The 26,973-nt window shown below is 40.0% G+C and overlaps 2 protein-coding genes across 2 annotated transcripts in view; one reads left to right on the forward strand and one right to left on the reverse strand.

The window, feature by feature from the left end:
• The window catches only part of NCKAP5 (NCK associated protein 5), an 878,246-nt gene that overhangs the window by 538,500 nt on the left and 312,773 nt on the right, over positions 1-26,973 (reverse strand).
• LOC113920709 (60S ribosomal protein L28-like) lies at positions 11,844-12,375 on the forward strand. The gene has a single exon (XM_035726884.1). The coding sequence runs from the start codon at positions 11,880-11,882 to the stop codon at positions 12,114-12,116; it is 237 nt and encodes a 78-aa protein (XP_035582777.1). The 5' UTR covers positions 11,844-11,879; the 3' UTR covers positions 12,117-12,375.

The following is a 26,973-nucleotide window of genomic DNA, read 5'->3' on the forward strand; positions in this document are numbered from 1 at the left end:
ACCTATTGTTCTATATGATCCTACATGTATTATCACACTGAATCCACACAAATCTCTCCAAATTTTTCCTTTTTACAGATTAGTAATCACACCTTCTAAATGAACACCCTATACTTTAAACCACTGTACCACATTCCTTCTAACCACACACCTGCAGAGCAGATTTCTGTGGTACTTGAATAGTTGCTGGCTATGAATGGCTTGTACTCTGCTTTTGAAACCATGATCAAACCAAGGATGATTCCAGCAATGATTCCCCAGCAAGGTCTATGGCAGGGAGGGCCACACAAGACCAGGACCTCTGAGCAGACCCACACCCCAAGGTATGTAGCACTCATCACGAGGGCTCAGAGTACGAAATTCAGGCATGCAGCTCAGAGAAGCACATTCTGACAGGTTATGGGCAAAAGTCCACATATAGAAGTCCAGAATGTCATGAAAGGCAGGGTCCTATGAGGGGATTTCAAGGCTGGCGGTCAGCTGAAGGTGTAAGGCTCAAGAAGAGAACAATTTCTGCCACATATGATGGCAAACAGCTAGATACATTGAAGAATGTGGCAGAATTTCAAGGCATTCACACAGAATGAGACAAATCTGCAACAAGGTTGATTTGAACACACACCTAGGTGCTTTTAAGTTTACTTCTCAAAAAAATCATAGTCTTTAAATTAAAAGTATGAGTTCACTATTATTCTGTTCAAACTGTGACACTATTAGTTTTCTGGACTCTGATAGGTCTGTTTTGAAAAATGGCAGGTTTAGATCTCTACAACACTGATAACTCCATGAGGAATGGGCTAGCATTAATTCTGGTACTGACCATTGTGTATTCTTTTACACACTGCTCATATCTGGAGAAGTCTGTGAGGAACAAAATCTAAGATAGCTTGTAGTTCTGTTGACTTATCTTTTACTTTTGACTCTCAGCTCTTGAGCTCAGAATGAATGAATGAGCTCAACTCTATGGATTCATTCTAATTTCAGAGAGAGACGCAACAGAAGACTTGAGATCAAATTTTACTTTTAATATAACTTTTTGTTAAAGATTTTATTTATTTGAGAGAGAGAGCAAGAGCACAGGGCGAGGGGCAGAGGGAGAAGCAGACTCCCTGTTGAGCAGGGAGCCTGCTGCGGGGCTCTATGCCAGGACTCTGAGATCATGACCTGGGCCTAATGCAGAAGCTTAACTGACTGAGTCACCCAGGGGCTCCTAAATTTTACTTTTAAGATATCTAATATTTTAAATATCAGCTTTGCTTTTTAGAAGAATTGAATATATTAACGGGAAAACTGAGGGATAAACATATTTAGATAAAGCATGCAATTCATTATTCAGTGAACAATTATATGAATAAAGACATATATCTAGAGAGATGGACTATGCCTTACTCAGTGTGGTGCTCAGTGCACATTAGCCCTCGGTAGATGTTTACTGCACTGAAATTACTTAACATCTGAGTCCCAGGTTCCTTATCTTCAAACTTGGGTAACAATATATTCATTCCTCATTATTTACACATTTCACATTTGCAAATTTGCCTACTCAATAAAATTTGTTTGCAACCCTCAAATCAATACTTGCAGCATTTCACAATCATTTGCAGAAATGAACAGACCAACAAAAAAACTGAATCACCAACCTGCACGTTCCCAGGGGATGCTGAACAAGGTGACACTTCGCAGCTTTCGTAATAGTAAACCAGTGTCATTTTATTTAGTGCCGTATTTTTTGTGCTTTTGGGTTTTTTGTTGGTGATTCTGCTTTTTGAAATGGCCCCCAAATGTAGTGAGGAAATGCTATTTATTGTTCCTAAGTACAAACAGACTTTGATGTGTCTTACAGATAAAATACGTGTGTTAGATTAGCTTCATTCCAGTATGAGTTACAGTGCAGTCAACCATGAGTTCAATGTTAGTTAATCAACAATATATACTACATAAGGGTCTTTACACAGAAACACACAAAGAACACATATGAAGTTATGTATTACTCCATTGATCAAAATGTTATGATCAGAGGCTCATAGGCACCTAACTGTGTATTTCTTCTAGGAGCAGCACTTCAACATTCGATAATTCAGTGTCTGCGGCAACTTTATAGAACATAACTACTACGAATGAGGAGAATAAACTGTACTTGCTCCACCAATTGTCTTTAGGTCTTTTCCCAGACCTAATATAGGTAATAATCTAGTGAAGTGACCAGCACAGGTAGGCACTCAAGGAATTTTATCTATTGAAAAACAAAACAATCATCGTCTTAGGTGTCTGCAAACAACACAATTGAAACTAGCAAATTCAGATTCACTATATTTCATTGAAGAGAATATAAAAAATGAAATTGTATTTTAATGAATCACTGAAGGCAACACATCAGAAGAGGGAAATATGAAGATATTTATATATCTAGGTCTAGGTTGGGATAATGTCAGAAAATATGCTATCAACTCTGCTAATTAGAAAATCATGGTCTCTTATGTATAAATCCTTCAAACAAACCCAATTAAAATGGCAATTCAAACATGAGCATATCAGTGACAAGTCTATTGCCTATACAGGTTTCAATTACTTCTGATAGTAACAAACACAGGGTTTGAACATACAGCACTTGTAAGAGCAGAAACTTGCGACTGAGAAATAGTCCTATTTGAAGAAACTAGAGAATTTACTCAGAAAACATTAGTGTATCACTTAGTTAAAAAAAAAAGTTGTACCTTGTTTAATTATGACAAATTATGATATTCCAAAACACTGGTAGGTGTGTGTGTGTGTGTGTGTGTGTGTGTGTATAAAAGTGTAACCAAGAAACTCTTTCTCAGTAGAGGTAAGACCACTTTAATTCAGATTTCACTAATTCAGAATCAAGAGTCAGGCAAGTATTTTAACCAAATTAGATGGATAAAGGAATAATAAAATTACATTAAAGGAGGCTAAACTTTTAAAACACAGTATTAAGAATTGGGAAAAAAAGTCAAGATTATGAAAGCATCTATTTACATATAACTTATTCATTCAAACAATATGCATTAATTCCCCACAAATTTATTGAGTCCTGCTCTGGGCCAGCCATTAGATACTCCCTGGAGAACATGGCACATGCAGAACAGCTTTGCTGAAGCTCACAAGCAAGTAGGTGAGACAGACTTGTCAACAAATGCATTGCAAGGTGATAAATACAACCGAAGATATAAGGGCAAAGAAAGGAAATTGTTACTGGGCTGAGGCTGGTACTTTGACAAGAACCTTTAAAAAGGTGCCACATGTCCACATCAAAGTAAGTCTTCTCCAGGGGCCACTTTATCAGCTCAGGCCTACTGAATGGAAATATCAGAAAAATAAGACAACAATTCCATAGTGGCAGGAGGGAGACCTCACTAAAGTAGACCAGTTTGGACCTCTCCCCTGTCACTCTTAGGTTACTTTTGCCATCCAAACCACAGCTAAGTAACGAAGTTACTAAACCAGAGGATGAAGGCTTTGGATCCTGCCCATGGTGCTGCTGGTGGGCAGATACCATGGAAGAAAGCACCAATACCCTTGCCAAGAAAAACTTGTCATGTACTCTCCTGCAGGAAAGAATTCAATTTCTGTTACCTTGAAGTTAGTTGACTTAGTCAAAAGATAGGAAGTTTACTCACTTTAGTTTCCCTGTGAAAAACGACACTCTAGGGGCACCTGGGTGGCTCAGTTGGTTAAGCATCTGCCTTCAGCTCAGGTCATGATCCTGGGGTCCTGGGATCGAGCCCCAAGTTGGGCTCCCTGCTCAGCAGGGTGTCTGCTTCTCCCTCTCCCTCTGCAGCTCCCCCTGATTTCTCTCTCTCTCTCTCTCTCCCTCAAAAAAATAAAGAAAACCTTTAAAAAAAATAGAAAAATGACACTTAAATTTTATTAGCACCTATTTTATCCCTTTCTCCTCTCCCTCTGTTTTTAATATAATATGTCTGTGATTTTATATCCTTTCCCAGGCTTAGGATCTGAACAGTTTATGTGCTTGAGGATGCTAGAAAGAAACAGGATTTGTTGAAAGAACTCAGTCCCCCAACTAGGTCCCTGCACACTAACTGTCAAGAGCCAAGAGCGGAGGAGGTCGTGCTGCTAAGCCTGAGGCACCTCTCTGCCCACCCTGACTAACTGGGCTGTTTTTAAAGTGACCTAAACAGTCAGTTTCCTCATCAGGCTTCTTTCCTTTGTGCGCACTAGTAAGGGTCCCCACTCTAGGCACTAGAGAGATGCCAATGGGAACCAGAAAGAAGGCAAAGGCTCGGCCATCTATAAGAATTTTGGATATAAGGCACATGGCAAAGAATTTGATCAGGACATCAAATAATGAGTGGAAAAAGAAGGCAAAGAAGTTCAACAATTTAAAGGTAAATTGCATAAATTGCATTGATATAACTTTTAAATAACACTAATTCACTCCCAAATAGCTTTAAAGCAAAGCTATTTATGTATTTTTATGTTTTATGTATATATAGCTTGATGTATTTTTGTATATATTCATATATATACATATATTTACATATTTTATGTATTTATTATATATTTGTGAATAGTTACATATATAGCACTTTACATACTTAGGTATATATAACACCAATATTTATATTAGTCTTTATGTACATATAACACTGTTTATGTGCATGAAACACTCTATCTGTGTATATGTACCACTAATACTAAACTATATATTATACACACATATGTGTGTGTATATGTATGACTACTATTTACCCAAATCCATTCCTTCTTCTTCTAGGCACAGAGATAAACTACATTTCCTTGCCTCCTTTGCAGTTGTGATTCCAGTCAGTGAACGCTGAGTGCAGTGATTTGTGCTACCCATAGATTTGACCCATAGTAACCTTTTTCAGATAGTTCCAAGCAGTCTCCATTTTTGGCCTCCTGGGATGGAGGGGAACCTAGAGAAATCTTGGAAACCACAGTGTGAACATAGTACAGCTTCCATTAGCCTGGTTTCTTGAGCAGCTGCATGAAGGAAAGTTTCTCCCACTAAATGTGAATATATACCTAGCTCTACTATACAAACAGAAAATAGATTTATTAGCTAAGCCACTGTACATAGAGAATGTATTTGTTATTACAGCCAACCCTACCCTCTCTATTACATAGAATTGTGTGCCTCACTTTTTGGTAAACAATAAGATACAAGTTCTCACCATATCATCAATTCTAACATGTTTCCAATACATCTTTCCTGTGTCTCTTCTATTCCTGTGCTAAAGTCTTTCCATGTGGATATGGTCAAATGAGTCAACAGAGAGGACAACATTTATTTGAGCAGACTTCTGTCAGTATCAATCTAAGAGGTGGATACCCAAGCATGTACATGACATCTGTGAGAGAAACTGACCATCTTAACTCATCCAAATGTAGGCAGAGGGCAGCGCCATGACTCCAAATCCAAAGCCAAACAACACAGCACCCCAAGAAACAAAAATAAAATACTGAGTGTAACAAAGAGAAAACAGACGTCAAAAAAACTAAAACCTAAATGATTTCCAGCATTCTATCACAAGATTGTGATTGTGAGTGTACCTTTTCTCAAGGCTGAGGACAGAGATGTAGAAGCACGTCTGCAGGTGCTTCTGCAGGTTCCATGGGAACATGGAAACGTGATTTTAGTATAGGTCTCAGGGAGGCTGAATTCCATGCCTAATTTCACAGAAAGCATCAGATTGGTTGGAAAAACTAGAACACAGGGAGCAATCTGGAAATCATAGCTCTGGGAAGGCAGCTAAAGAAATCTTGTCCTTCCATGGGGTTAGTATCTCTATCATCCAGTACTTACACTTATCTAACCTTTCTTTAAACACCTTCCAGAAAAGACTCCAAAATCTCTCAGCAGCCCAGCTAAGTATCCTCAAAAGCAAAGCACTCTTATTTCCAAATAAATGAGCTCTGTGGTCACTTCTCATCTATCTCTTTCTTCCCTAGGCTGGGTTTCATGAGGACATGTTTGATGACCTGTAGAGCTGAGAGAGCATTTCAGGTGTCAGAGATTGAGCTGCAGCTTCCAGTTCTTTCCCCACCCAACTACATGGTTCCAGATCAATCACAGCCTCTCTGGTCTCACTTTTCTCCTGACAAAGCAAGAGGAATGGATGAAAGAGGGTCTGTAAGTCTCCTTTCAGCTCTATCAGTCTATGTATTAACTTGTAATTTATCTTCTATTCCAGGCTAATAACCATCCCCAATTTCCTTGTCAGGTCCTTGTGTTAGATGTAAAATCCATAATATAAAAACTAGTTTTAAAATGTCATTTTATAGTCAATCATGCTGGATTCCCATAAATATGATTTTTCATACCTGACAATCAAATCAGCCAAATGCACTTATCAAAATCCATTTAATACATCATGTGCTGGCATCTTCCAAAATATGTTCCCTTACTATGTTTACCAGAAAGATTTTTTTAATGAGCAGCTGCCTCAAAATTAATTAATGATATAGCTCACACTATAAAGTTACAAGCCAAATCCCATTATAACTAATGCATTTTCAGTGTAGCTCAGATTGCAAAGGTTGGTGAAACTCCAGCTGATGGCCCATTTATTCAGAGCAGTACATGAATCAACAAACTTACAGAAACATGAAATAAATATTTCTCTTCTTGAAAGTAAAGAAATCTATTGAAACTTCATTTGTTCTTATATACTCATTTCTTCCTATATACTCTTAACCTTTTCCATTACAAACTAGATGATAGGAAATTGGGAGTGTCTAATTGTACCAGCTAGATTCCAATATCTCCAACCCACAAAAATTCTCAAGCCATGGAATTTATTGTATAGTCCGTTAGCTGATTTCCTTTAAACCCCAACACTTTTCATTTATACCGTGTTCATGTACTAAATTCCAAACTGTTTTTGAAGGAAATCAAAATGAGGGAAACAAAACTGAAATAATGCTTTGCCAACATTTTTTTTTAGATTAAAATCAGGTGTAATTGAAAGAAAATGATTATATGCCTTGCTGGTACTTGTTCCATTTTTTAGAACAAATGTTCACACTCACCTAGGGGATGTTTCCAACTGCTTCTCTCATTTTGGTTTCCATGCATTACCCTTAAATTATTATATATAGATGAATCACCAATATCTTACTATCTAAAAGTAAATAACTCTGGCCTTATTTTTTTCAAATCATGCTCTACCAGGGTGCCTGGGCGGCTGTCTGTTGAGCACCTGCCTTCGCTCAGATAAAAAAAAAAAAAAAAAAATCATGCTCTACCAAAAATGAGATCTTTTCTCATTCAGATTTTAACAACTAATCTTTACATTAACAGAAAAAGAGATCTTATCACAAGTTGGGGAAAATATAAATTTCATCATCATCCAAAAGTATTAATTCCAGAGCTGTGTATTCTATAGTCATGCAATTAGCCACGCAGATAGAATATCTATTCTTTGGAGCCTAAAATCCAAATTGAAGGTGTAGGTATATTTTGAAACGATAGAAACCAATAAAATAATAAGACAAAAACATTAAACAGGTATACAGTAGATAATACAGTACAATTGGGCTTTAAGTCATATGCATCCGTGGCTCAGGCCAGTACAAAAGTGATGTGGAAAAAACAGAGGTGACAAACCTTGACCACACCAAATCCTGGTAAAAAAACAAAAGCTCCAGTACAGCATCCATACTCTTTGCCCTCCCCATGCCTCACCTCTGACACCCCCGAAGTAGCTGCATAACTGATTTATTTTCCATCCAGATGGTTGGCGTCCTGTAGACAGACTTAAAATGCTGACTGTGTCTTGAGCATGCTTATTCAGTGAGTCTTGAAAGCCATTATTCACTAATTTCATGTGGAAATGAAATTTCAGCTTCCCATTGTGTACAAATAACTTGGCCACTTACATCACATACAAAAAGTGCTTTTCGCCAGGCAGGAGTGGATGGGTGGAATGCAAAATCTTTCCTGTGTGCTTCCCTGGCTCAGACCCAAGCCGGCATATGGCGGTCCCACCAACCACCTCCATATAGAATACTAGGTGAATGCTTTAAGCAAGCCCTGATAATGTGATTTACAAAGCCCACACTGGACGGCTGCCGTTTGCCTCTATTTTCATTCAGGATAGAAGATTAATCTTATTTCAAATAAAAGCATTTGATGACATTTTGTGCCCTTGCTTCCATCCTCCCAACATTATGGGCTCCTAAAATCCTGGTATATCTAGAAATAATCATGAGTTTCTAAGCTTTATTACTTTATCCTTTTCTTATTCTAGAATGTAATTCTCAACACAGGCTTCACTTTCGGTTTCAAGTCTGGGACTAGAAGGCAAAGAAAGCTAGTTTTCAGAGAGCAAGTCAGAGGTTTTAGGAAACTTACGTGCTTTGCTTTCCTGCAACATTTCCATGCTGTGCTTATAAAAAACTATTGATACTTTTTTGGAATTTCATTCCAGAAATGGTTTGCTCTCAAATGTCAAAGAACTCTCTTCCAGTCCCTCTTTGGGGTTTTATTTTAGAACCAGCAGTGCTACTCAGCAGTAATAAATAAAAATTCACATGTAGATATACATTAACAGTTCACACTGTGGCCGAGGAGCCCGAAGTGTTTTACAAACACTGCCAAAATCACTGGTGATTTCCAGCCCTGAGATCTGACTTTCGGATCTTCCCAAGATTTATTTACATCATATTTGCAAAATACAATGTGTATTTATAAATACAGGCATTTATCTAGTACTCAGCAATGGATGCAACAAGTCATATCCTGGGACTGGCAGAAGTTCCCAGAGACATGAGCTATGCCTGCCTACAGTGATCTGGTGATCCTTTCTCTCTCCTTCTGAGGTATAAATGGCTTTTTCTCATCTCCTACTTTTATCTACCCTACCACATAGCTCTCTGTTCCTCCCCCAAAATCCGCAGAAGTCTAATGACGCTCCTTCTCTCAGATATCTCAGGAATGTGTTTCTGTCCATTGGCCTTCCCCAGGCTTGTCTGCTATAGAACTGAATTTCAGGATGAGCTGAGTGATACAGACGATGGGGATATTTAGAACAATAAAAGTAAACATGATCAAGACAAAAGAGCTCGATCTCTATTCTGAGGTTCTCATCCAATTTCTGAAAATAACCAGTGCTGTCAGAATCGACTTGGAAAATGCCCTGTTTTCTCCCCGCCTTTAAAAAAAAAAAACAATAAAAACAGCTGATAGTGCATTCAGAAAAATCAACTCTGACTTGTTCCTGGCATCACAGCCCACTAAAAGAAAGGGAGATGGCCTTGTATCAAAAAAGAAAAAAAAAAAAGAAAAAGTGATTTAAAAACAAGGAACTGGGGGCACCTAGGTGGCTCAGTCGGTTAAGTGTCTGCCTTCAGCTCAGGTCATGATCCCAGGACCCTGGGATGGAGCCCCGCATCAGGCTCTGCACCCCAGGGAGCCTGCTTCTCCCTCTCCCTCTGCCTGCTGTTCCCCCTGCTTGTGTGCTCATTCTCTCTCTCTCTCTGGCAAATAAATAAAATCTTTAAAAAAATTTAAAAAAATAAAAACAAGGAACGGACTCTAGCATGGAGGTGACATCCAGAGACAAACAGTGATCATTCCAGAATTTCTAGAAGGGCTTCAAAGGAATAACCAGGTTGTAAGGAGGAGGCAGGGTATTTGTGTTAGAGCTGTATTTGCAGAGCCAACTCACTGTTAGAATTGGAGTATGGGTTTACTAAGCGTGGCTGGAGTGGGTGGCCAATGCAGAGGCTACTGTTAATTCTTTCAATGTAAACTCTGGCATAACCGTTGAAAGAACGTAATTACTATATGCACTATCAACCAGAACCTTCTAAGTCAGCTTTTATCTATCAGCTTTAGAAGAAATATAAATAATTGGGAAAAAATTTTGAAACACAATCATGGTACTCAAAAACTGCACAACTCTAAGCCGCAAGACACAAACATTAAAGCAAAAGTACATGTCTATTCCTCCACCTCTAGTACTTGGCAGGTCATTACCAGGAAAACTTTTTTTTTTTTTTTTTTTTTAAGAAGGCCTGTATGATAGAGTACTTTGTACAAAAGATCAGATCATCGTTGGCACAAATATTAAATGACTATAAAACTAGAGTACCATGATATTCTTCAGTGTATAGTTTGTGTCCCAAAGTAAAATACAAAAGTATGTCATAATAATGTTTCTTTTAGATTTTAAGCATTTGTTGTTTCGGGCTGAACTTTTTATAAAAAAAAGTCAAAAGCAATCACTTTTAGGGCCCTTTGAAAAATCACTCTTCGTTTCCATCTAAAAAAAAAAAGGTCAGGAGCAATAAAGCCTGGATTCATCTATAATTTAAGTGCAGCCCCATTTTTTAAATCATGAAAAGGAGTTTCCAATTGGCAGAGAGCTGCTCAACAAATTTTACCTGGAGAGAACCTTTCCTGCAAGTCTGTTTTGAACAAAATGGCAGCTCTAGTCAAATCTGGGATATGTGACAAGATTCTCACAACAAAGCAAGTCTGCTTCTAACAGACACTAGATTGAAGCATTACATAGCATTTCATGGAATGAAATGGAATAACTAGGCTCCTGAAGAATACTTGCCTTGGTAGCTACCACAAAGCAGTAAAGGTAGCAAGAGAAAAATGCTGTGACAGCATTCTTTTGATTCAGCCCAGTAGCTATGGAAACTATCTTTTAAAGACCAACTGGCGTTCTTCCCTGAAAACCATATGAAATAAAACCATGTCTTACCCTTATGGATTCCATAGTTGGAGGCTTCGTTTTTCAACACATTCAACTTATGTAAGCTTGCTTTAGCTTTGGCTCAGGTATGTGCAAGCTGAAGCTATCATATTTGATTGATACTGTGGATTTAAATTAGAAAACCCATGAAGGCATTTCTATATAAAGCTACAAGGAGTCATAATGCCCAAACAACAAGAAGTAAACATTTATTAAATCTGCTGGATGTGCTCCAAGAACTACAATGTTTGCTTCTTTCTGTTTCTCTCTCTCTCTCTCCTCTTCTCTAAGAATACATGTAAATTCCCATCACTTACCATGTCATTGGCCCAAGTGTTTTACCAGAGGTGATGAGAGGCAATTCAGGGTCAAGAGTTTCCTCCCGTTTAAGACTTGTCTTTTGTGCCCCCCTCAATAAAAATGGTAGACAAGTTAAAAAATAAAGCAAGTCTCTGGTTTGATTTTTTTGCCAATGTGAACTGTAATCATAATCTATTCAAAATGGAACTCTTCAGAAATCTATTTCTAGATTTATCCGCTCTAATTTTTTGATGTTTGCCACTTTATATCCTTAATATTGATTTTTTTCTTGTGAAACACAATTTGGTCAAAGATGGATATTCTTCGTGCTCATTTTCCTACCCTAAATACCATCTTATCAGGGCACTTGGGTGGCTCAGTCGTTAAGCGTCTGCCTTCGGCTCAGGTCATGGTCCTAGGGTCCATGGGATTGAGCCCCACATCGGGCTCCCCGCTCAGCGGGAAGCCTGCTTCTCCCTCTCCCGAGCCCCCTGCTTGTGTTCCTGCTCTCGCTCTCTCTCTCTCTCTGTCAAAATAAATAAATACCATCTTATTCATCTTCATTGTGTCTTTCCTCAGGCAAATCCCCTCAGAACCTATTTTTTCTGTATAAAACGTTCTCTCACCAAACCCCCAAAAGAACTCAATTCCAAAATTGTAATTGAGTAACTATTACCTTGCGACATGCACGACTTTCTCTGATAGAATATGTCAGTGCCATCCTTCTCTTTAACCTCCCAAACAATCTCATAAATTGTATCACAGCCTATTTATAGAATCTTATTTTGCTCACAGTTCGCATGACACCTAAAAAATTAAAGGCTGCTCTTTCCGTCTCCGGCTGCCGTAGCGAGAGGAGCCGCAGCCATGTCCGCCCACCTGCGGTGGATGGTCGTGCGGAATTGCTCCAGCTTCCCGATCAAGAGGAACAAGCAGACCTACAGCACTGAGCCCAACAACCTGAAGGCTCGCAACTCGTTCCGCTACAACGGGCTGATTCACCGCAAGACCGTGGGCGTGGAGCCGGCGGCCGATGGTAAAGGTGTGGTGGTAGTCATGAAGCGGAGATCCGGCCAGCGGAAACCCGCCACCTCCTACGTTTGAACCACCATTAACAAGAATGCCCGGGCCACCCTCAGCAGCATCCGGCACATGATCCGCAAGAACAAGTACCGCCCAGATCTGTGCACGGCTGCCATTCGCAGAGCCAGCGCCATCCTGCGCAGCCAGAAGCCTGTGATGGTGAAGAGGAAGCGGGCCCGCCCCACCAAGAGCTCCTGAGCACCTGCCCCTGCCTCTAAAGCAATAAAGATGTCAGCCTCCTCAAAAAAAAAAAAAAAAAAAAAAAAAAAAAAAAAAAAAATTAAAGGCTGGATATGATACTGAAGATGATCCTCAAGAATAACAAAGCTAGAGGAGATATACGGCATTAAGAACTATGATGAAGCTAGAAAAGTGAAACTGTCTGTTTGAAGCAAAAAATAAACAATTAGACCCATAGAACAGAGTCAGAAACACGCTCACGCATAGACAGTCACTTGATATATGACAAAGATGAAAAAGCAAAGTATCTGGCAAAGAACAGTCTTTTCAATACATGATTTTGGGTAAGTTGGATATCCACAGGAAAAAGAAAATGATTCTTGATCCTTTATTCATATCATAAATCAAAATCAATTCCCCAGGGACAACAAATATAAAACTAAAAGGTAAAACAGCAGAGCTTCTATAAAAACAAAATAAAATAAGAACACAAAAACATATATCTTCATGATTTTGAAACAGGCAAAGGTTTCTTAAAGAAGTCACAGCAGATACTAAGCTTAAATATGGAAAACTGACACATCACCTTTATTAATGGTATGAAGAGATCTTCCTCAAAAGACACATTCAAGAAAAACAAAAAGGTAAGCAAAGGAGTGAGTTTATGTATGTATACATGTTACATGTATACATACTATATTATATTACATTAAATGTATTATATATTAAATATATATTTGTAATACCTATATCCACTTAAGGACTTGAATCCATAATATTTAAAGAACAATTACAAATCAATGAGAAAAAAGAGCTATGACCCAATAGAAAACCAGGAAAATGACTTGAACAGACCATATCAAAAAAGCGGATCACCTGAAAAGGGACTCAACTTCATTGGCCATCAGGGAAATGCAAATAAAACCACAATACAACACTGTTTACTACCCACTAAGATAGACAGATAGAGATAGAGAAAGAGAGAAAGAAAAAGAAAGAAAGAAAGAAAGAAAGAAAGAAAGAAAGAAAGAAAGAAAGAAAGAAAGAAAGAAAAAAAGAAAAAGAGAAAGAAAGAAAAAGAAAAAGAAAAAGAAAAGAAAGAAAAAGAAAGAAAGAAAGAAAGAAAGAAAGAAAGAAAGAAAGAAAGAAAGAAAGAAAGAAAAATACTAAGTGTCTATCGGCAAAGATGTGAAGAATACAGAACTCCCATATGTTGTTGGTGGGAGTCTAAACTGGCACAATCATTTTGGTCAACTGACAGCATCTATTACAGCTCAACACACATATACTCGAGAGCCAACAATTCCATCCTCAAGAATATAATCATTAGAAATATGAAACCATGTTCACCAAATATATGTACAAGAGTGTTCTATAGCAGTTTATACTCTTCAGGAAAACCCCAAACCAGGAAATAACAAAATGCCCATCAACAGTCAACTGTAGAACTAAATTGTAGTGCATTCAGTTAATGGAATACCGCACACTAACTGGAATGATCAATTTACAACTACTTGCAACAATAAAGGCAAATATCATAAATACAACACTAAGTGAACAAAGTCAGAGAAAACAAAAAGTAGATATGGAATGACTCCATTTGTACAAAGTTCGAATGCGGGAAAACCAAAATATGCTTACAGACATCAGGACGGTATTTACCATGACTAAAATGATGCGGTAGATTCTTGGGTTATTTTCCTTGATTAGTCACATGGGTGTTTCCACATTGTAAAAAATCAATGTGGTAATACTTTTGATGTGTATGTTTTCTGTATGTATGATACGTGTCAAAAAGTTCTCAAAAAAAATCAAAGGCACCAGTCCCGTTTTCAACAACCATATAATTTTAAAGTCAGAGCATGGAGAGAAAAACATGAGAATGTCAACAGGCAACAGCAGCACAATTAGTATCAATCAGCACGTATTCAGCAAGTACTTGCGGCCGGTATTTTAGGAATGATGAAAAAAATTATAAACACAGGAAAAAATGTCCTGCTTTCCAGGAGTTTATAACCCAAGGAAAAGAAGCACTAATTTAATCTTATCAAAGAAACAAAAGAGAGAATGATAGCAGACACTACATGATTATAATGCTGGGGCCCGCAGCTATCAGACTCAAATAGCCGTGCTGTATGGACTGAGAAAGATGGCTGGGGATTGAAATTATCAAGAAAGGTCTATGGAAGAGGTGGATGTGAGCAAGGAGACAAGGGCGGAGCTCAATCAATGGTCTGAGAGAGCAATGAGAATGATTCTAGGGAAGGAGAATGCTGGGGTAGGTGAAGAGGAGCCAGTAGGGAAGAAAACACTCAACACCAAACTGTACTCTAATGGGGAAAAAAAGAAAACTCATTGTCCACCCTCGGACAGAATAATGACATGAAAAACGCTTGTTAAAAATATATTTATTTGGGGGCACCTGGGTGGCTCAGTTGGTTAAGTGACTGCCTTCGGCTTGGGTCATGATCCGGGGTCCTGGGATCCAGCCCCACATCGGGCTCCCCATGCTCTGTGTGAAGCCTGCTTCTCCCTCTCCTCTGCCTGCCACTCCCCCTGCTTGTACTCTCTTTCTCTCTGTCAAATAAATAAATAAAATCTTTAAAATCTTTATTTATTTATTTATTTATTTGGGGCGCCTGGGTGGCTCAGTTAAGCATCTGACTTCTGCTCAGGTCATGATCTCGGAGTCCTCGGATGCATTCCCTCATTGCTTGTCCCTCTCCGTCTCTCTCTTCCCATCCCCTGCTCATGCTTGCTTTCCCTCTCTCCCAAATAAATAACATCATTCTACTGCCACCATTTTGTTGTAACCAATATTCCTTAAGAATGGGATAGACTTGAAAACACCACAGCACTACACAAATCCTTAACAAGAATGTACATACTGCAACTGATCCTTCAGCCAATTGCCAGGATCAGTGCATCGATGAGACATGCTGGAGGTAAAGTGAGCAATCAATATATGTTAATGACTAACTCATCAAACTTTCCTTCATTTCATTTTGTGGCATAGCATTGTTTCATTAAACTTTGGTGTGTGTGTGTATTTACATGTAAATGGGTACTGAGATCAAATATAAAACGTATTTCTTATTGTGGTTTGAAGTCAAAAAAGTTGGAAAAACACTCCTCTATAATTGTCCTGTAAAAATGCATTTGAACAAGGAAATGCTTGAATGTGTGACAAAGAACACTTAAATGATGAATAGATGCGTAGTAAATGAGCAGCCACAGTATTGCATCTAGCCTAAGAGTCTAACTTAAGAGCCTAGACTAAGATGACATTCAGACTCTCTCCAGTTTGTGTTTTAACTTTAGGGTTATTTACTCCTCTCTGAGTGTCCTGCTTCTTGAGGGTTCCTCAACCCAGCACTCCTTTCAACAATATCAAACAAGGCTGGAATTTAACCATGTCCTACATTCATTGCTTCCCACCTGCTCTAGATCACAAATGCTGAAACCTTGTGAATACAATCACTGACATCCCATGTATTATTAAATGTAATGTCAGTTTGTATTTTTAAGCTGCATTCCATTTGGAAACACCTAATATACATGGCCCTGCCTAAGAAGGGTCAAATACTTGGCAATTCGGGGCAGGATTATGACTTGTCTTCCCTTAAACTATCTTGAGAGTTGGCATGTTTCTACATTTTCACTCTACAAATCTAGCTTCAGGGTGGCTGATGGCTGTTTGATGAGAGAGCCATTAGTAATATTGATATTAAAGACTCTGAAAAATGTTAAAAATAATTTTTTACATAGAACAGTTTTATTCTATATTAATTTCCCACCCCCTCAAAATGTTGCAGCATCCAATTAAAATCACATAAAAATTTCCCAATCCCTTCAAATTTTACAGCATGACATTAACACCCCCTAAGCAGCCTCCACCCATGCAGCCACCATCATCACTTTAAATTAAAAGGGAAATTCACTAGGAGCCCAAGGTCTTATGCAGTAAAAGCATTCCAATCAGCTACACAAAGCATTTATTGTGGGACAACATGCATGAATATTTAAAGACCCACTTAAATATATGATTATATGTTTCCTTTATAGAAGCTTATACTGGGAGTAGAGAAGGCCTTCAATTCATTCTGAAACCCAGAGACCCAGAAGTAGGCAGGCATGGACTATTCTCAAGTGCATATTCACTTCCTCTTCTGTCTAGATCTATCTTTCCCCATATCCTGTGGTGTCGTAATCATTTTCCCCTCACATCCCATTTTCGGCTGAGGTGGCTTAAAGTCAGGTTTGTCTCCTGTGACTTGTTCCAGAACTACACTGAAATACTTTCAAAGATGTTGCTATATTAGGAAAAAGGAACTGCAACTCTTCAGGTCCTCTCAGGGTCTCTGCAGCTTCTCTGCCGGCTATGTGTTCATCGCTTCTTATTGGCCCATCACCTTACTGATGAAGTGTTCCAAGCGGCTTAGGGATGTATGCCCCAAAGCTGCATGGATATTCTAGATAAACTATTCTCTTCCTGCCTCATTAGAAAACACGCTCTCTGCTAAAAGGGAAGCAGTCATGAAGTTGTAGGTGTGCAGTTGCTTTCATATGAGGCAGTCACACGACCTCTTCTAATGTCATTAAGCCATTTTTCAGAAGAGGACGGAATTATAACGCCGCACTGACCAAGAGGGTGAGTTGACCTGCATTGCTTTTCTTCGAGACTGTCCGTTCCTAAATCTACATGCAACTGCACAGGGACTATGCACGTCCCACTGCCCTCAGAAAGGATTTTTGTCCTCTTCCTTAAACAAAACCACAGAGGGCTCCACAAAACCAAAAGCAACCTGCTGTTTCTAGGTGGAGACAGTGGGCATGTGTCCTTGCCCCACACGCCCCCCTCCCATGGCCTTCCTCTGCAGTATGGCACATGGGTCAGTGACACGTGAGAGAGTTTCAGAGGAAGAACTCTGACATGCTGGAAAAAAGGCAGGAGGGGAGCCAAGAGCCCCAGTTTCTAGTCCAAATTCTGACACCAACTTGCCATGTGTCATTGGTCAACACATCTGAACTTTTTACACTTTTGTTCTCTATTTTATAAAACACAGGGGCATGATTAGATAATGGTAGCACTGCACTCTGGCTTTAAAATCCTGTTTTATTTTTAGCTGAAGAGTTGACACGTTTGCAATGGCATCCTTTACTAAGATTGACTCAGCACAGAGCACATGTCAAACCTCCACTGCTCCTGTTTATTCACCTGCCAGGTCAACAGACCCAACCCTAGGGTCCTTGGGAAAACCTATTTCTTACTTCCCGAATTTCCAATTTATACCTTCTCAGTAACAAGAGAAATAATCCTCTCCTCCCTCTCCTCACTACTGAGTTTTATATTTGGCACCACCCTGGGATGTTTCTCAGTATCTTACTTTCTTAGGTTTTTCTTTAGATTCTTTCAAGTTCATTTGTCCCGGACTAGCCACCCTCTGTCCCCCAGCCCACAACGTGTATCACATCCCTGATGCCTTCATATCTCCATTTTGGTAGTTGTGGTTAGCAAAATAATCCACTACCCCCCCCCCCCCCCCCCCGCCAAAAAAGAAAGATGTCTACATTCTAATCATCAAATGTATGGATTTGCTCACTTAAATGGAAAAAGGGACTTTGCAGGTATGATTGAGTTAAGCATCTTGGGATGGGGAGATTACTGTGGATTATGTGGGTGGGCTCCATGTAGTTGCAAGGGTCCTCTTAAAAGGGATGCGGAAGAGTCAGAGTCACAGAAGGAAATGTGACAATGGAACCAGACATCAGAGTGATCCCACTGCTGGAAGTGGGTCACAATCCAAGGAATGTGAGTAGTCTTTAGAAGATGGGAAGGTAAGGACTGGATCTTTCCCCGCAGAGCCTCTAAAAGGAACACAGCCCTTCCAGCAACTTGATTTTAGGATTTCTACCTCCAGAACTGTAGGATAATACATTTGAGTGGTTTTAAGCCATTAAGTTTGTAGTAAGTTGCTATAGCAGCAATGGGAAAATACAGTAGTAATTACTAAATTATCTTTGAATACCCCAAAAGGAAAGAAGCCACATCCCCCATCACAACCTGTACCTCTACCAATTCTGGCCATGACTCTGCTACAAAAATTAATACATCTAACACCTTTATATTCACAACTCTAGCGTAGAAAACATCACTACAGATATTCACTTGGAATACACAGAAGTGAGGAAGGAACTTTATCACCAATCAGCAAATGTAGCTGTCAGACAAAGGCCCCAAACAGACAGATGAAGGGCTTAGTGAGTTTGTTCCAGAGGGATATCTCCTTAAATGCTGTGCCCAGACCAACCCTAGTCTAGCGCTGGTGGTCCTTTCCCCATTGCACACCTCTGAGGGAACAGAGGCAGTTAGGCAATTTCTCTGAAGTGGGCAAGTATCTTCTGGGCAACCCCAGCCTGGCTGAGTGAGGATCCTCCATGGATTTCTAGAGGGAGCCATGCCCCATGGCACCTGGCGTAGGTTGGACTCTGACCTAAAAGTATCCCCTTCAACCAGTGAGGCTACATGGATGACCAGAGTTGAGTGGCAAGCAAGCCAAGGTCCTGGTACATACTTTGGGGATTACTCAAACCTCAGCTTTGCTTAGGAAATTAACTTCATCTGCCCCTAAGCACACTCTTGCTGAGCATTGGCTCTGTATCCTATACTTCGTTCCTTGCTCTGTGGAAGCCATGTCACCAGGGTGTCTTTAGCCTGGCATAACAAGCTGCTAGATGGAGCCTCTATTAAAAGGGACTGCTGGCCCATACCTCTTACTTTAGCCCCAGAACAGCCTAATCCATCATAAACATGTTCTTCCTTCCATTCTTCATGCCTTTTCTGGTCACCATTATGCCCCACTTTAGAGAACATTTCTGTTCTCTAAAAGAACAGCTCTAACTTTCATGTACTCCAGCTGACACCATCTCTATCTCACAAAAACTCTTTGCTAGGTCAGATAACGTCCCCCACCCCATCAAGATGTCCCCATCCTGGCCCCTGAAGCCTGTGAAAAACTTACATGGCAAAAGGAACTTTGAAGATACGATTAAATCATGGGTTTTGAGATGGGGAGATGATCCTGGGTTATGCGGGTGGCCCAAATTTTATCACAAGAGACCTTATAATAAGAGGAAGGCAAGAGGGTCAGCGTCAGAGGAGGAGAAGTGACGATGGAAGGGGAGGTCAAAGTGCTCTAAATGCTGGAAGGGTTGCAGGGGGCCTCCGGAAGCTGGAAAAGACAAGGAAATCGACTTTCCTCAAGAGTCTCCAGAAGGAACACAGTCCTGCCAACACCTTGATTTTAAAACTGTAAAATCCATTTTAGACTACTGACTTCCAGAACTATAAGTTGACACATCTGTGTTGTTGTAAGCCACTAAAGGTGTGGTAATTTGTTACAGCAGCCACCGAACACTAATACACTCTCCAAGAGGGCTCTGGGTACCACCGACCCCAGCCTGACCTGATCCCAGCACCCTTCTTCCTTTGTTCTCTTGCTCCTTCAATTAAAGAACAACTGTCTCTATATTTATGAAGCTGACTATCTGACCCCGGATTAACTACAGGGAATATTATGAGAGCTACAGAGGAGGCATGTGATGTCTGCTATGGACCTAATATTTGTGTCTCTAAATTTTCATATGTTGAAGCCCTAATCCTCCCCCCCTACCCCACCGCAAAGGTATTTGGAGGTGGGGCCTTTGAGAAATAATGAATCATGAGGGTGGAGCCCTTATGGATGGGATTAACACCCTTCTAAAAAGACACAATGAGAAGGCAACAGGCTGCAAACCAGGAAGACATCCCTCACCAGGCACCAAATTGGTTGTCGGCACCTTGATTTTGGACTTCCAGCTTCTAGAACCATGAGAAATGAATGTCTGTTCTTTAAGCCACCCAGGCTGTGATATTTGCTATAGTGGCCCAAGCTGACTAGGACAATGCACATGGAAGGGAGGCGGTCAGGGAGGGCCCTGGCTGAGTCTTTGGAGGCAGGAGTCTTTGGCTTTACTTTAACCTAAGGAGTGAGGTTTAAAACCAGAGGAATAAAAAGATATCTGCAAACATCAGGTTCCTGGAAGGACATCAGGAAATAGACTCCAGAACATAAGGGAAATCATTTTAAGCCTTTGGGGTTTTGATGAAATGTACAAATACCTCCTACAAGGGAGTATCTAATAACCCACAGCTATGTGATTAACCCTTAACAGAAACAACTCATCTCCTGCTGCGCTGACCAGTGAGCAGTGCCTCAAGGAAGCAGGACTGAGAGAGAAACATGCCATGGAGAATGGAGGAAGGAAACATGCATCCAGGACGGGCCCTGGGAGGCCACGCCCTGGCAGGACCTTCACCTGGGGTGGGCCAGCTGGCGAGCAGCCCAGGCCCCAAATGAGTGGGGACAGGCAGAGCAGGGCCACCCACCTCAGCCACTTTGACATTTCACCCCTGGCCAGACCCCTGCATGGCTGGGACTTCTGCCTCACCTGGCACGCACCACAGGAGTGGGCATGATGCTTTCCTTGCCTGAGTTCACAGTCTTGCAGCTGAGATGAACCCGGGCACCAGGTGCTAAGAAACTGTGCCAAGCATGAGAATGGAAGGGGTGCTAAGAAACTGTGCTAAGAAACTGTGCCAAGCATGCCTCCTAAAACCTCGCAGGGAAGCAGAGGACGAGGCCGTCTGCTCCTGAGGCAGGCTCTGCCCTCCTGGGTATCTCGCTGCCTGCTAGTTTCTCAGTGGAACAGAACCCACGCTGGGAACAAATTCTCTCAGATTTATTTCTATTAAACTTGAAAACAAATGTCTGCTGTGAGTCCTCATCAGAGCAATAGAACAGAAAACAGACAAATGTATGTATTTTGACCCAGACCCTAAAACTGCCATTGAGTTCCCAAAGACAGGTCAGGCCTGTCCTTGCTGGGTGATACAGCTCTGCCCTCAGCAGTCACAGGGATCTTAAGGAGGACAACAATACTAATAAACACTGCATCCAGTACATGGCAGATGCCCTCCTCCTCATAAAAGCATGTTAAAGCATATAAGGCATCATACCCAACTTCTACAGCAGAAGCTTGCTACCCAGTAAGAATTTAGACATGAGGTTTAGAAAATGCAGATAAAATCAGTACATATAAAGAAACACAAACTCTTAACATTTATTTTTAGAAGTTTATTCCTTTTAATAGCAATGAAGATCAGACAGGATACAAAAGCACGATTTCTGCTCTGTGAATAATCCACTGCATTTTGTTTATTTGACTGGTTCTCTGCAATGGAGGTCTTAGATCCTCAAACTATGAGGAAGTGTCCTCATGTTTGGCCTTGGCCATACCCACAAAAATAGTTTTTTAATTTCTTCAGGAAAAAATTATTTCACAAACCTTGATTTCGAGAATTGGAACCGCATAATGTACAGGAAGTTAGCTGTAGTGTGTTAATAATGTCCCTCCAATACCTGAAGCATCATTATTCACAAGATGATGACAGTCTAACCCCCGCATCTGCTGATTAAACAAACAAGAGAACAGAAGCTTGGTTTTCAGGCTGGAGAGATGTTTATTAGTTATGAGGAGACAGCTCCTGGCAGTAAAGGTTCCTGAAAAAAGTTATAAAATCACTTTTCCAGAGGTCTCTAAAAAGAAGAAATAAATGCCTAGGCTCATGTCAGTTTCGACGGAACCATGCCTAGAAGCAACTGAGGAGAGGGGAGACCCTCTGGGCTTCCATTCTCAGCACACGGCTCTCTTTCTAGTCTCAGCCAAGCAGAGACACATGAGACACATCAGACCATGAGAGGTCTCTGAGCAGGGCACTGCTGTCATATAAGGGTCACTTTTAAACTCCAAGGATGTATTTATTGTACCCTGACCTTGATTCAGGCAAAGGAAGGTACACTGACATTCTCCAGCATCCTTCGGGGAGTGAGCTCGGCCATCCCTTTTATGGACCAGAGGTTTCTGAGGCCAGAGTCAGGTTGCCCAGGAGCACCACCAAAAGGCGTGTCTCTTCAACATGCCAACAGAAAGGAGAGTCCAGAAGGCTTCTAAAGTTCTAGTACATGATGCCTACAAATTTAAATTTGGGATGATTTGAGGCTGGTAGAATTCACCCCAATGTCCAGAATAATCTTCTGAAGGAGCCATTTACAAAAGCAAGTCACAATCCTTCATCACCCTTCTTAAGCAGGTAGCAGCCCTGGGGTGGGTCTGCAGACTACAACTTTGTTGACAAGTGAGGTGAAGACTTTGCTACCTTCATTCGGGACACAGGGATCCATTCACATCCCCAGCCCTCTGACAGAATCACTGATTCTGTGTTTCAGGATAAAGATGCCAAGCTTTCTAAAGCTGCCTCTGTCTCTGGAGTGGGCAACCATCACATCATTCCTGATGCAAAATCAAGCAAGCAACCCCCAACTTTACCCACTCATTTATGATGACACAAAGTACACTGGTAATGCTTCATGCATTACAAAATACCTGTGTTCAGCTCTGTCGCCTGAGAAAGCAGAGTCCTTAAGAGATATAAAGGAGGAAGTAAAAAGACAGAGATGTCTTGAACATCTACTATATGCCAGGCACTCTGCTGGAGCTTTACATAATTTACAAATTGATAAATTACACTGGTGACAAGCCTACAAAGTGGTAAAGTCAAGTATTATCCTTTCCCTTTCTGTGGAATAGATAGTATATCCCACTAATAAAATAAATAAAAACTATAGAAGAGAGGAGTGAAGGGCTGGAGTTCACAAAATAGAAAGCTGTGAAATTAGAAAACATATTGCAAGCTCATATCCTATGTAGCACCCCAATCTTCTTTTCAATACCCTCTGCTCATTAGAATCCCTTGCCACTCCCACCTCCCACCACAGCCATCCCCTGCCCTATTTCATCACGCTGATCCCTCAGATGGAAGCCAGATGGGGAGGCAATGTCCCTGTTGCAGAAGCCTTGGGTTGGAACTCTATTTCTGCCTTTTCAAGCTTTGTGCCATTGGGAAGGTCAGTGAAGTTCCTAGTCTCAATTTCTTTATCTATAAAATGGGGATATAGGACAAACCCATGTATATTATAGTGAGGGAAAAAAGGGGGAAATACATGCAAAATTGGCTTAAATTTATAAATTCAGATGTGATTTGGTATTATCACAAAATCCCTCCCAGACATGTTCTACCAGCTCCTCTACCATGTGAACCTCATAGCGACAGACAATGCTTGACTAGAGCATGTTCTTTAGAAGAGTAACCAGGTTATCAGCCTTCCATTAACTCCCAGAGTGACAGAGAGAGAGACAGAAATCTGCTGACAGTCAGGTTAGTGTTATCATATTCATGGTCTCACTGCAAAAGCCTGGGAAAGATATCCCTAAAACTTTTAGATGATGATGAGGACTCTGAGAGTTGGTCTCTAAAGATGGCCCACCAATGACCCATTCTACTGGTATTCATGCCCTGGTTTAATCCCCTCCCCCTCACTGAAAATAGTCTGGTCTTGTGAGTCACTAGAACCTATAGAACATGGCAGAAGTGACATCTTACCACTTGTAGGACTTAGCCTTAAAGAGGTCCAGAAGGTTCTATTTTTGCCCTGAGTCATCATATAAGAAGTCCCCCTAGAGAGACCAGACGGAAAAATCACATGGAATGAGACCAACCCAGCCACATCTGTAACCCAGCTGAGCCCAGCTTCCAGTCATCCCCACCAAAGCCCCAGACATGTGGTGAGCCATCTTGGTCCAGTCCCCAGGTGACTGCAGCCGCAGCCAACAACATGAGGAAAGAAAAAATACCCAGCTAAGCCAAATCAACTCACAGACCTCTGAGAGAGAGTACAGTGGTAATTGTTTTAAACCCTAGTTTGGGGTATTATTTATTATAGAGTAATAGATAATAGTAACAATGAGGAGGATGAGGAGAGCTATCACCATTTGAATCTTCACTATAGTCCTCACCCTCTGCATACATCACCTAAATTAACATTCACTACTATAGTCTGTTGAAGGGCATTAGGACACCAATTCATACAGGAGGTTGGGTGAGGTTAACTAAGTTACCCAAGGCCAGGTAGAGATGGATTTGAAATCCAGTTGTCAATGCTGAACCCGTTTTCTTAATAACTGTGCTAAATTTCTCACAAAACATATCACATAATTACTGGTCTCTATTACAGAGTTAGAGGATTGGGTTGAACAAAAAAAAAAAGTGCTGTTGATTATTAGACACCTATATTAAATAATATAAGCAGAAGCCAAGTGTTACAGTGAAAATAGCAACCAGGAGTCTGGAAACTTGAAATTGACTTCTGACTTAATCACTAGCTGTGTGAAACTGAACAAGCAATTTGATTACCAAAAAAAAAAAAAAAAAAGTTTCCTTTTATAAAAGATGAAAATAATAAAGTGTCTTCTTAGATTTTTGTGGCTGTTGTGGGATCAAAATGAAATACTGAATATGAGGGACTTTTCCAAAAAAAAAAAGTTTTCTACAAAATGTAAAGAATTGTTGCTGAATTAACTTGAGGTTTCACCCCTTCACAGTTATCCCAGAAGTTGTCAGTTTCAACTATCTGTATTTTCTTGCCTCCTTCCAGGATAAATACTCACATAAATACTGTTTTGTTTCCAGAGCTTTGAGACATGTCACTTTTTTTAAAAAACATGAAATAAACTCAAAGACTATTTAATACAATACTTCTCTATTAACATTTTTAGAGGCAAGACTATGAGAAACAGAAATCTTTGGGCTTGTAGTGAATGCTATATTCCCCAGCCCTTTGATCCACTGATTTATGTGAGTTTTGTTCCTCAGGGAAAACTAAGATATAAGCAACGACTTTCGGGAATGTAGGTCCAGAATATTCACAGTCCTGACATGGGCAAAAAGAGGTCTCCCAGTGGTAACGAATACCAGAAATTAGGTACAAAACAGATTATGGCTATGTTGACTGTCTGGCAAGAAGTGAATATATGAAGTTATCTGTTCCATCAAATGAAGTGAGATAAAAGGATCCTCATCAAGAGAAACTCTCTGTCCCCTGGGTGGGCAGTGGCAGCTAAGAGCCCTAAGAGTCCTCCCAAGGACCCTTCTAGCAGTTTTTGTTTTGGAAACCAAATGGTGTCACTAGTAGTCTCACCCATTTAGGAGACATTTTTTTATTGGAAGAAAAATCTAGTACCAGAGTAAGATAATAAAGAGTTGTATTAATGAACAAATTATGTACCAACTCCTAAGTATAAAATGACAGTGGGAAGGAACATGATCTTTCTTAAAGAGTTGAAATGATAGTCTTCCAAAGACCCCGAAGTGTATACATTTTCTACTACAGGAATAAACTAAATATTGTGGTTCCTATTTGAAAGTAAATGGGTAAATTAAGACTAAATGAAGCATTCACAGTTTAATGTCCTAACAAAAACTTTTAAATAAACTTAAGGATGAAGTTAGAAATATAATCTGATCTATTTGATTTTGGACGTATGACTTAGTTTCTGGGAAGTGGTACTCATCTGTATACTAATATAGTAAGTATGATGCATGTATATGTTTATACTTATATGACATTCTCCCTGACTCACTGAACAAAAGGGAAACCTACACACTCTTCTTAAATTTGATTACATAAAAATAGAAACAGTGAGACGGTAGCGAATTAAATCCATCATTAAAATTAAGAACCCCATTAGGGAAAGTTGTGCCCACAGAACTATTGTGAAGTGATTACAGTCGATTTGGCATGTCTTTGTTCCAACCTTCTTAAAATGCTGTTACAATTGCTTTATTGTTATAAACATATCAGTACTATACTTTTCATGTTTGCTTTTATTTTTGTCAAATAACATGTATGAGGCTCTGAAAAATACTCTTAAATTTACATGTAAAAAGGCAAGGTCAACACTCTTACAAGCATATTCAATTGCAGTTTTAAAAAAGAAACAAAATCTATGAAAATCTTGAGTGTATCGTAACCATCGAATTACAAAATAAATATGGCCATTTATGAACCAGTAGAGATATATCATTGTTATGCATTCATTATCATTCTACCACTAATGAAAGAAAAACACATTCTCTAGCTGAAAAAAAAAGCAAGAATTTCTATTTAAATCTAGCACACTAAGGGCCATGGACAATGTGCCCAGACAGGTACCTCCTTCTAAGCTGTGCCCCTCCTCTCTGTTTCCCTCATTCTCCATGCTTTCTCTCTTAGGTTCACACAACAGTAGCAGTAATTCAATCCCGACTAACACAACAATAACATCAGCTGGACAAGGCTGGACACATAGTCCCTCTACAGCTATTATTCTGTAACACACTTGTTGCGCATATGCAATCACCACCCATGAAAGGAAAGAAGGGGCTTTGCAATTATGTAATGAATTTAGCCAGTGTGGACAGCCAAATAAAGAATTGTGGCATCAATATGACCTTCTTGGGCCTGAAGCAGTCAGCGTGCTCAATGACACTGCTGTGTCTATACAATGTACATTAACTTAACAATAAGACACCAATGGGCAGAGATTCGTCAAGTCAAAAGCATACAGAAACACAACTTGGGGTTATCAAGGCCATGAGTGCAAATAAACAATATAGCTGGAGAATCGAGAGGATTCAGACCCTTTATGGAATTCCAACAATAAAAGAGAAAAATATTCAGAAATAGTCACACTAATTAAGACAACTATTTTGGATCATTTG

Source organism: Zalophus californianus, chromosome 3 (assembly GCF_009762305.2).
Source record: "Zalophus californianus isolate mZalCal1 chromosome 3, mZalCal1.pri.v2, whole genome shotgun sequence".
NCBI lineage: Eukaryota > Metazoa > Chordata > Mammalia > Carnivora > Otariidae > Zalophus > Zalophus californianus.

Bases quoted from the DNA above. Each gene is read 5' to 3' on its own strand.
- LOC113920709 (XM_035726884.1), top strand. From the start codon at position 11,880: ATGTCCGCCCACCTGCGGTGGATGGTCGTGCGGAATTGCTCCAGCTTC.